The following is a 12,340-nucleotide window of genomic DNA, read 5'->3' as shown; positions in this document are numbered from 1 at the left end:
ATCTTGAGGGTCCTACTCAGTAGCTACAGGGTGAACAACAAAAGGCAGAAGCTATTTGTTGCCTGCTACCAAAAGTGACAGACCCCGGACGATCCAGAGACAAAGGCAGCTGCGGACGGACTCGCCAGATGTTGAACGACAAAAAGTTTTACTGCCCATAGAATGAAAAACCCAACAATCATATGACCCCCTATGAGCAAGCACTTTGGCGACAGTGGGAAGGAAAAACTCCCTTTTAGCAGGAAGAAACCTCCAGCAGAACCAGGCTCAGGGAGGGGCGGGGCCATCTGCTGCGACCGGTTGGGGTGAGAGAAGGAAAACAGGATAATCACTGGGAAGCAAAATGGAACTGAGATTAAAATCTGATTAATCACCCAGATCTGTGTAGTTGTTGTGTGTCAGCTACAGCATCTTTTGTTATGTAAGATTTATTTAGACGAAACCACGCAGCAGGTCCAGCTCCACATGTTAGCTCAACTTGACAATAATAATTTTATTTCACAGTTGAGTTCAAGAATACATTTTTGTTCATCTCATAAAAACTCGAACAATCCTTCTTTCAGCGATGCTCTGGCCTCCTTCCGGCATTTTGACCCTCCAAAATAATCTTCTTGCCTCCTCCTCGTGCTGCAGGTCTGTTATTGGACACATTCACAAAGTCACATGATATTTGTCAGACTTGAACTGCCTTTCAGAGGGCTGTCACACAGTATGCGCTCTCTCCTTCCTTTACTGTCATGGTGAGAGTTTGCGGCGCTGCGACAGTGCCCTGACCATGCAGCTCTGCGCTGTGAATTTTTATATGCCATTGCCTGGAGGTTAGAAACTCTCATTATGCCGTGTTAGATTTATTAAAATAGATTATGGAAATGTTAATTAAGTCATTAATTACATTATTTAAGCAGCATTGACAGATAAGGGAGTGTGTATGTGTGTGTGTGAGGGGGGGTGTCGAGCTCCCTGGGTGGTTTAAAAGGATGTGATTGGTGACAAGGGACACTGTGGAGATGGCGTCTAACCGCTAGCACTGACATGATACAAAGTGGCCTACACTGCTCTCTCACCTCACGCTACTGTCTACAGCAGTTTGCAGAGCTGCCTGAGGACGAATAGCTCATCGCCCTTTTACAGATTTAGAAGTGCACACAAGGCTACAAATGTGCTGCTTTTAAGTGGCCACTGCACGTAAGTTGAGCAGATTTGGAGACGAGTGCTCTGAGCGTACATTCTGCTTTACATTCTCGTTTTTTGTGAACGTTTGGACGAAGCATTCGCGCTGACATATGAGCAAAAGGCCTCAAACCAAATTTGCAAGCCGTTCCAAAGGAAAACACAACAGCACAATTGTAAGATGAATTACCCACGAGTTGATACCATGGACTCTCTTATCTGTTGACAGTTTAGTTACCACAAAGCACAAGAAATGTGTTTTCCAATTCTCTGAGAATTGAGCTTTTCTTTGTCCCATCAAACCTATATTAAGGGAGGGAAAATTGCTCTGATCACTCTTGATAAGAACAAATGATAGATGTTGTAAACAAGCCGAAGGCTTCAATTCTGATCTGAGGCATTGATTTGCCTCAGCAGCCAATTACTGTGGTGGACCGAGGTTATGCATTCAGTGTACTGGGAAAAGGATTTTTTTTGTTCACCTATTATTATTTTGTAAAATGCTAAATTAAAACAGTTTTTTTTTTTTTAATGGTGAAAAAATCCAGGTGGAAATAAGCAGTCTTCGCTTAGTTTTCGATCAGGTTGAAGGCAGCGCTGAAAGGTGAATGTCTTCATATTAAGTGGCTGCTGATTGTAGGAAATGATACAGTGTGTTGCTGCCTGGCCACGTCAGAGTCAAGCTATCATGATTAGCTTCTACATCAGTCACATGAACCCAATGATCAGTAACTGATTACTGAGATAGTTGGTATGCACTGTGCCTACAAGAACACACTCATGGAAGGTCTCCCAAGACTGAAACATGCTTTTTTTCCAGTGTCACAGTAGAATTTTACATTTTCAGCATTTTTTCTCTTTCTCTCTTTTTATGTATGTTGTATGTATGAATGTATGTATTTGTTGTCCACCACATCCACTCCAAAACAGACATGGGACACTTTGTTTTTCACTTGTCAAACATTCTCTGAGTCGCTGATGCTTAATGTGTAGGTGGGAGGTAAGGTGGAAAGAGCTAGTCTGGCTCCCATCACCAACTCCTCAAAGGTTTACCCATTAACATTTTATATTCAGATTAATTAAAAATTAAAGAAAAGACCACTGATGGCTTCTTTGGCATTGATTCTCTGTTGAGTTTCTGGAATTCAATTCGAGTTATAAATGCCACTCTACCAAAGCATATTTCTTAATTTGGTGTTTTGATGGTGAACACAGTCCAATGCACTGGCCCGTTATCTCTGGGTTGAGAGTTGGTTAATCTAAAAGCTTTATCATTTTTTTTATACTCATCAAGCCACTCGGTGACCCGTTGTGTCCACAGACATTATAGAAGATGAACATAGCCACTGAGATATTAGTGAAGACCTCTTATGAGTCTATTTTTCATTAGTATCTTGGTGGGTTGGATTTAATTGTTGTTCAAAGGAATTCTTCAACAATCTGCAGTGCAGGAGTATTGACTAAAGAGTTGTCATTGAGTTATTACTTAGTTAGCATGCCATAAATAATCCTCCTTTTTAGCTTTAATAATGAGGATAATTTATATTTACTGAAGTCAGAAAACGGGGGCGCCGAGGGCTGAAATCCCAGAGACTTTTATGCAACCGGAAGTCTTTTTTAGTGAAGGACCCCACTGGTCATTAAAAAGAATGAAAGTTTAAGCACTTCCTCACTGGATTCACCTTTAAGACCCGCGAGCTCTGTCCATCTTTTATACCCTAGTTTTGTGCTGTGGGCGGAGGAGATTGTCAACCTGGAAGCGATCTCTCCCTTCAGGAAAGAGTGTAGTATTTATTGTGCTGACCTTTATTTAAACAAAATTCAACTTGTATCTCATTTTGTTCATAAGCGGACTCAAACCATGTAAGCAAAATCCGCCCGCAGGACAACACAGGCACCAGATGCTCGCACAACAATACAACAATGCTCTCGTAACAACTGTTTGTGCATAGCAACTAAAAGGTGAGCGCAGTGGTTGGTGAGATCTTTTCAGATACATTTTGAGCTACTGTGCACAAAGAAGTACATCGTTTGTTTGTTTTTTAAAAAAAACATCCTCACAGTTCAGTTGGTCTCAGTTCAGCAGCAACAGTTTTTTGTAACACAAGGGCAAAAAGGTTTTGGTCATATTAGGTCACATGTGCTGTTTGCATGCAAGAGTCCAACAAACAAAGTGCTTCCAAGTTTTTATCCCTGTTTAATAAAGAGGGTGAATGTTAAGGAGTTAATGGCCCTGATGTACTCTAAAACACACAGACCTGGTTCTGTTAATACTTATTTCCATCTTCATGTGCCTGTTTACAAGAAGTTCACAACAGTAAATATTGAGCAGCATCCGGACACTCCTTGTGGACTTTCACAGAAACGGTATTTATTCATTTACACTCTTGCAGCTTTGTTGACCTCTCTGTGGAGTCCTGTTCTTTGGAATCTTAACTGCCCACACTGACCTCTTTCATACCTTTTCTCTGCAGTGCAGGAGTATTAAACATCCTGGCTTAGACGATCCGAGCAGTTTCTTCCAACATGTTTTTGACCAAGCAAAGACGTCTTGTATAGATGTTTTTGCAGGAGATGGTGCTGGATAGAAAAATGTGTAATTTCACTCCAGTGTAGCAGGTTCTGATTTACACAAATTAGCCAAATGATTACAAGAACTCGCAGAGGAAGTGAGTAATGATGATTGGCTCATGGCATGTTCAAAGGGTACGTGAACAGTTGGTTTGTGTAATCAGTATGTTGGATTTGGGAGACACGACCAGGTGTTAATCCCTGTAATCCAGACATAACGACTGATGACTAAGATTGATTGTTTCCAAAGTGGGAAAATTTGTGGGTCAACCGCAGGGTGAGGAGGGACAAACAGCCACAAGCTGTTTATATAATATATAATATAATGAAAAAAGTATGACCTGCGGCCCCTCAAGCTCTTAAGGAATCTGTTGCTAACGATGAGTCATGTAGGGATCGTGCCTCAGCTTGGATTCAGATGCTTAGCGGCAAGCAGAGGACCACAGCATATTTGGGTTAGTGGTCGTAAAAGTTTGGCTTATCGGTGTTTACTGATGCATCAAAAGAATTTTAATGTCAGCATGAGACGGTGAAGCTCGTGAATATTTTAAGACTGGGCTGTATGGGAGGCCCTCTGAATTCAGCTGCAGGCTTCCACGCTCTCTAACGACTAAGTTAATGGGAGGAGAGGGACTTAGTAATGAGATTAGGATTATGTTATTACACTAACAAAGTTATTTGGGATTTGCCAAAGTGCGAATGTAGCTAATTGGACTTTTTCGGCAAAATTATGTGGGATGAAGCAGTCAAACCTTGAGTCTTTTCCTAATCTTTGTGCTTTGGCTGGATTTTCTCAGGTGTCTGTGGAGTTACTTCAGCTCTCGGTACCGGCAGGCGGCGCAGAACTCCCTCGTAGTCCAGCCCAGAGACTCGACAGAAGACAGAAGCAACCCCGGCCTCTGGGATCGGCCTGAGGCCGCCTCGGCAGATCGCGCTTCATCAGCAGCCTCATCCACTCACATGGAGGAGAGGAAAGTGGATGTGTTGAAGAGTGGATGCCTCAGCCTTTTCTGAACCAACAACAGAAGGAGTTTACAGATTACAGGGTGAGAGTAAATCCTTGGGGAATTAGATGTGTCTGAGAGCCATTGAAGCTAACACATCAGTATATCAGTGTGGCATTTATAAGAACTTACACTTTAAAACCTATTTTTGAGGTGTCAAATATTCTTGTTTTCCTTACACTCTCACTCGTTTCAGTGGATATATTCACACATGTTGCAAATTGATAACAAGGAAGGGAATGCACGCAGGCAGCATGAGTGTATTCAGGCTCAGAGAGGGGGAAAAAAGCCTGAAATTACTCCCTTTCCTTAATGATGCCCACACAGAGACAATGGGGCGCCGCTCTGATTAGTGTCACCTGTCCTTGTGCATCTCATCAGCTCCATTATGGCTCCATCTCCCATGCTTCTTCTGCTAATTGAATAGCCTGTGAAGTGGTGACGAGGACGGGGGCGAGAGCAACGTCTGTCCCGCTGCTGCTTCAGAAATGAGACTAAAGCTTCCCAGAGAGACACTAGTTCTTAAAACATAAACCATTATTATACAGACAGAAAACGTGCTAACAAGTCGCTCTCATGTTATATTACCATCACACTGTCTGCACATTATTTTCACCTATACCTGCTTGGAATTAACATTTTGGGCCATTTGCAGCAAAAGAGATGGATGAGAGGAATGATAATCAAACACACATCTGTTTATTAAATATAAAATTATTGCTGGTTAGGTTAGCTTAGCACAAAGTCTGGGAACATAGAGCCTGGCTTTGATGAAATCTGCATACCAGGTGAGCTCTGAAGCTCGCCACCAACCCCCGATATGTTGTGTCTTTGGTCTCTTCCAAAACTGACGTTGTGGGCAGTTGAAAATGGTGTAAGACAGACATTAATCTATCAAGTGCATCTTTTTAGCCTACAGCTCCTGATGACTGTTACCAATCAGCTTTGCAGCTGCTAAATGAATCATGTAAAATATTAAATAGTACCGATTCCCATCTGCCATGGTTGCAGCCAGTGGGTCCTGGTGAATAAACTGCTTTTCTGGAGGAGAGACCTAACATGTTGATTGCACAATTACCTTGCTTGGTGTACGTTTGCATTACTTTCAAATAAAGTTTCCCATAGCAGCTTCCCACAAAACCTTTGAATAGTTCACTTTGAATAGTTTACATCAGAACAACCCACTCAGACATCAGCAGTTGCTCCTTCTTTATTCAAAGCAGCTGTCAGTCACAGCGATCTGTAATGAGGACAAATAATCTTATTATAGCATCAAATAACTTATAATCAGCAAACTGATAACAAAAAATATCAACATCAGTGTTATGGCAAGTTCCTGCAATAGGAAACTATTTGGTTTTGGGGGGAGGGGGTTAATTAAAGGTTATATAAAGGTTATTGCTGGAAGTAAATATACTGCAATTTTGGGAGATTGTCCGGGATTCGTTTACATGTTTTTAACGGGGGGAGAAACTGAAGTTCCCAGGAGGGAATTAGACCTGCACTCAGAAGGACTCTTAACCTCCAAGCTGTCACCCGAGTGATGACACGTTGATGACATCATCCAGGTTTTGAGTGGAGCTCTCCTTCAGTATTCGCTCAAATGTGCTGTAAATTGGTGTTCCTGTATAAATGTGTTTCATAGGAAACTGTCTTGTATATTAAACAGTCAAATAAGTGAGTGTTGTCCTTTGTTAAATCACTGTGTGTGTGTGGGGGGGGGGGGGGATTAAAGTAAATGAGAGTTATTATAAACTGAGGCGGGCCTCTATCTGATGTTTGTATTCAGTTGTTTTCAGGTCAGTCTATATTTAGTCAAAAGCAAAGACATGAGATATTATTCAGATGTGAAGACAAAACCTTGAAGTATAAAAAGCGCTCTTTTATTTTGATTGGATAAACATTGCCAGCTGTGATGCAGGGCTGCAGTGTTGGTGCCTCTCCTGCCAGGCAGGAGCTTTGCTGTTATCTGCATGTGCCCGAGGCTCAGCTAATGTAAAAAGATCCTCCTCGCTCTGCTCTGCTAGCAGTGAGCTCTGCAGGCTTATCCTGCTCAGTCCCTTTCCGTTTCACCTCCCAGTCACAGCCAAGTGACTCTCAGCTGTGCAGCGCCTCAGCTCGGGCATTCCTACAGACAGAATAGAAGAAGTACAGCAGTATCTCATGCTCTCGAATCTGTTAAATGCCACAACAACAGTGTCCCGACGCCTGTATGGGTTCTGGGACTTAATTTGAGTGCGTGGGACCAGATGGACACCTTCATGAGTGTACAAGTGTGGATTATTCTGTAGGCTACATCTGGGGCTCCACATGGCACAGCAGACTGCAGTAAGAGAGGCAAGTGGGCACATGGGGAGGGCACACCTCCAGTGGGCTCTCTTACATCTATACACACCGACAAGACATCTCCGCAAATGGCAGACTGAAAGGTTACGAGACCATCCTGCAAGACAAATGCCTTTCCGAATCCTGGCCGGTGTCCTCTTCTGTCCTTAACTTCCTGTGTGTCATCAGCATTCTGCTGCTTCCAGGTGACTTCAGGTTGTGTTTTTTTTTTCTTAGTTTGTTTCTGTTTGACGCTTTTGTCCAAAACATATTTCACCACATCCACATAGTGGGAATAATTTGGGTTAAAGTGTCTTGCTCAAGGACACTTTGTCATATGGACAAAAAGAGAGAGGGAATGGACTGCCACTCGTATGATTAATGGCCTGCCTACTCTACCACCTGAGCTACAGCTGCCCATAGTACTGTAGGAGCATACCACCACCATCAGCACATTATCACATTGTTCAGTATTTATCAGTGGTGGAAATAGTAAGATCATGTGATAACAGTAAGGGAGCAATATGCTGTGTAGCATTAGGAAAATCCACTGCTGAAATAACAACTCGGTAATTTGGTAGATTAATAAAAATTTAAATCTAATTAATGATTATTGTGTGATTGAGCTGTTGGTGAGTTCATTTTCTTAATCACCCTGAGAAAAGTTTAAAAAAAAAAAAAAAAAGATGAGGTGGTAGACGTCGATCTTTTAAAAATAGGTCATTCTAGCCTGTTGTTAGGTGGTTGCCAGGTAACCTAATTGGCGTTATAATGTATCATGAGTAACTGAAGCTTCGTGGATACAAATTATTACAAGTTATTGTGGTGAAATAAGCATGACACAATGCATAAAGGCTAAAATGGTTGGTAAGTAACTTAATGACTTAATATATTTCGTGTAGAGCGCACACACACACACACACACACACACACACACACACACACACACACACAGCAAGAGATTTTATGGAATATAGTAAATTGCACAATTCCAAATTTTAGTCAACAAATTTAACTATTATTTATTGCATAAATCTGCTGAATTACCATAGTAGCAAAGGGATAATGCAACTTTATAAAGTTGATATTGTAAAGCATGCTAACAGCTAATGTGTCCAATATTCATTTTACACTGAGCTCACTTTTGGTCTCCACCATTGCATGAAAATGTGTCTAGGTCTAGTTTGTGGATGCTCAACTATGTGCACTTGCTATTTTCTTTGTGTCATTTGCTGCTGTGTAATTGGATTTATCTGAGCTTGTAAACCAAATGACACTAAAATGCTCCACAACACCGAGAGGAATAGCAGTGCAGTGTATTTGTGGGTTCATGATTTCTAGGGATGTCTTTCACATTACGCACAGTTGGTGCTGCTGCTTTTCAGTATTGCAAATCAAACGTCTTTAGGGTTTAGACTGACTAATCTGAAGAAGTTGTATTGCAGTATTTTGGAGGGTTTTTTTTACATGATTTTTTACATGTGATACATTTTTTAAAATATATTGTTATAGTTACTCTGTGTGACATATGTTGCATACTCTATATATTGCGTTTGCACTGACTGCAGTAGCGAGGAAAGAAAGTGACTCGATTACCTGCCATTTCATTTCTTGTGACTCCTTTGTGCATAGGTAGGCAATCTAATTACAGCGTGGGAAGGACAGACTCTTCACTCCAATAAATTTGTACTAATATAAGGAGGATTTGCCTTTGATACTGGCATTTGATTTGTTAACAAGTGCATCACCTCTATAATCACCTTATGACACTGATACAATATGTGTTGCAGTTAAAAAGCGCTACCTACAAATGTCTAATTAGACCATAATATATCCAAGATGTGTATATTGTCACGTATCGGGGAACCCGAATCGTTCTGTTTCCTAATAAAAATTTTCCACGGAGCACATTCGCAAAACTCAACCCAAACTTATTAATGCCCCTCACTCATTAGATTGAACTCAAGCCCAGGGCTTTGTGAAATCAGAGCTCATTAGAAGAGTCCACCTCATTATGAGTGGCCAGATCCATCAGGAGAGATAAAGCTCCCGCTCTTCGCTGACTGAGATCCAGTCAAACACACCCGCAGCGCTTCAGACCACATGTGAACAAGATATTTGCTTTGAAGCGCCAACACACGGATTCGAATGAGCGTGTCAGAGCGCCAAATGTCCTAGGTTGCAAGTGACAGGGGATCCGCTTTAGAGCTGGCTACCTGTTGAGGAGGATTAAACAAAATACAGATGGTGTTTACATATTAAGCAAACAAAGGCAGGCTCTGCTCTGATGATGACAGGAGAGTGCTTTCATCATTTTAAAGTAGAACATTTTGATTTGTTGTTGTGACGCACTGCTTCTATACCTTTCCACGAGCCTCCAGAGTTTCACATTTGAGCAAGTGGCTGCAGATAGAAAGTCCTGAATGATGTTTCTGTGGCCCTGAGATCACCTCTGAAGGACGAAGGCTGCTGAGTGTCCGTCCGTGTACTCCAGCCATCAACACAACAGGAGCCCAGCGCGGTCTGATCCACCGCGGGTCGACTTGAATAAATTAAATGAATTACCAGCTGCCTCGTGCAAGTTCGCAGGATGCAGGGTGGCATGAGCACGCCATTACAACAATGATAAGGATATCTGCACGGCCTTGTGTTAAAGGAATTACGCATAGCATCCAGAGCCTCTAAGGGAGTGTGACAGTTTTGCGCACACTGGCAAGTTAGTATGACATGAAAATGTGTGTGGCTGCAGAACAGCACGGCTGCCACGTGGCCTGAGTCAGGGGCACGGAGCGCTCGCTGAGAAGTCAAAAAAAATGGAATCTTATTGTGATGCAAATGGACACCGTATTGTGCTTAAACAATGCATTAATCTGTCCCCTATTTGTGAAGATAACATCAGAAGACGCACAGTAACACAAAATGATATCCTGCGAGGTTATTTAAAGCGATATGACATCACATCCTGACACTGCGAGAAGTGCTTACTGCCCGTCCGGCTGGTTTTGTCTCCAGCTTTGATAAAAACTGATGAAGGATAGAACGCTGCTTTTGAGTCCCGGCCGCTATATTGGAGAGTCGATTTACATAATATTATGTATATTGTATTCCGCTGCGTCCTAATGTTTGAAAGTAAACTGAATTTAAGTGTTCAGCGGCTGGAAGAAGTGTTAAACGCAGGACACGTGGCGAGGTGTCCGATAGCTTTGTCTTCTACCTGTAATCTGATGCCGCGTGGAGAGGAGGGATCGGCCTCACTTCCCCTCAGAGTGATTTATGATTGAGGACATGTTAATAAAAATATCAAAACAATCTGAGCTCTGCTGGGGAAGATACCGGTCTGCTACGTACATCATGCTCGACAGGTCCATGCAGGGAATCGCCTGCTCGGTGATATTATGCTCATATGGATGCCCCGTTGCCCTGCTCTTGAATAGAATATGCAGCTGTTGTTGGGGGTCGGTGGGGGAAGTACTACTCACACAAGGTGACATTTGCATGAATGTATGCTCCTTGAGTGCAACTCTGCTCAATAGGTGAAGCTCCTCTTTAAAATCTTATGTCAACACTTGTATGTACCTATCAATCCATCAGGACGAGTTAAAAGTCATTAAATTTTGAGCTGCACGGGTCGCCTGCCCTTTTCAAGAGCACAGTGTGCTGTCATTTGACAGCCGGCGGTACAGGAGTGAAGAACACGCCGCTTTTACTGAGTAAACACCCATTTAAAATCTGCTTTTCCTAAAGGATTCATGTGTGAAATCACTGGAGAGACACGGCCCAAATTGTTCATTAAATGCCCTCAGTGGCTGAATGAAACCATGTAACTGCCACACCACCACCACAATCCCCTTTGATGGATTTATATCGAGTATGGGCGTGGACGCGCTGTAATTTAGTATGTGTTAGGAGCTGCTGCCGAGATGTAGCCGTAACACTCACTCAAATCCACTTCCAATATCCCTGTTCCTGAAATCTCAATGATTTTCTGTCTCTGCCCGAACACAGAATCATCACAAAGCACACCGTCAAACAGAAAATATTCTGAAACATGAAATCTTCTCCACAAACGCATTGGTGTTGTTGTCAGAAAGCACACGGTGCATTGATGCTGCTACGCTGTGAAAAACTTTAGTGAAGGGGGTGAAAGAAAATGCTGTAATAAGCATCGTGGATGTTGTCAGGTGCTTTAATACAGCAGATTGTTTCTTTCACTAGTCTCGCCGGGTCACTGGCTCCCATACGCGCACTGCTGGGTGTAGCAGCCATTCATAATTGTCTTATGTAGTCCATAATGGTCTATCCAGTGGAAGGTAGTGTTGTTTCGAGTTTTTCTTTCTTATTGGAAGTAATTAAGTGGATATTGTCAGATGTCAGAAGCAGATCGCCAGACAGGAGAGCAGCAAAGGCCGGGCTTCAAGCAGAGGAACTCAACAGACTTTGAGTGGGAGATCAGCCCTTCTTACACTGCTACAGTACAGTACACACGGGTTTGTGAACTTGGATGAGTAGATGGATGGGCAGAAGCGTTAAAGTTATTTTAAACAGGGTTTGTCTGTTAGATGAAAATAGGGACGAGATTACAATAAAGGATCTGGAATCTGGGGCGTGACTTTGGCTGTTGTTAAATTCACAAAATCAAGTTATAACATATATGAACTTTTATGCAATTCATTAACTCAAGCACAACCCACAAAGCCTAGTTGTAAAAGACACCGTTGAACTTTTACTGGCATTGCAAAATCTGTCAGTTTTAGTTTTACTTTCTTGAAAATCAGCAATGTAAATAGTTTTGAGGTAAAGGTCACGTCAAAGCCAAGCAACAAGAGACACTGCTTGGAATTGCAGAAGTAAGCTTCTCTAAAGCTTACTTCCTCTAAAGGGGCCCACTGTGCTAGCATGTAATAAACTCTACCCACGGGCTTCTACTCAGAAAGGGTCAAAAATTCTCTCAAATCAGTTTTTTATGCGAAAATTTGAGTGGTCAGTCATTTTGAATTCCTTAGTAAGAAGATATCAGGCTTTAATGATGTGCATATTTACAACATGACTGACTCCACTGACACGCCTCGCCTGGGAGAACAAATAGTTTGGACAGAGTCATTCACAGCTCACAGTTTGTTGTTTGTTATCCTGTTTTAAGAAAGTTCCAGGTCATCATAGTCATGTGTTGTGCTTTTATTAATTGAAGTAACAGACCCTCAGGTGTTTCCACCTGCAGGGCTGGCAGGTTGCTGTTGTTGTCCTCAATATCATTAAGCTGCCTCTCCAGT

The 12,340-nt window shown here is 42.2% G+C and overlaps 1 protein-coding gene across 1 annotated transcript in view; it reads left to right on the top strand.

Annotated features, from left to right (window-relative positions):
• Nucleotides 1–6,411, top strand: part of LOC146641473 (uncharacterized) — an 84,682-nt gene extending 78,271 nt beyond the window's left edge. Inside the window, exon 5 of the mRNA XM_085399335.1 lies at nt 4,539–6,411. Within this exon, the coding sequence (XP_085255461.1) occupies nt 4,539–4,755 (217 nt within the window). The 3' untranslated portion in view covers nt 4,756–6,411. The remainder of the gene's footprint in view (nt 1–4,538) is intronic.
• Nucleotides 6,412–12,340: the final 5,929 nt, after the last annotated feature.

Source organism: Rhamphochromis longiceps, linkage group LG23 (assembly GCF_057381845.1).
Source record: "Rhamphochromis longiceps isolate RC_006_pf linkage group LG23, R_longiceps_female_GT1.1, whole genome shotgun sequence".
Lineage (NCBI taxonomy): Eukaryota > Metazoa > Chordata > Actinopteri > Cichliformes > Cichlidae > Rhamphochromis > Rhamphochromis longiceps.
The sequence above is the reverse complement of the archived record's forward strand: the minus strand, read 5'-3'. Positions and strand labels throughout refer to the sequence as shown.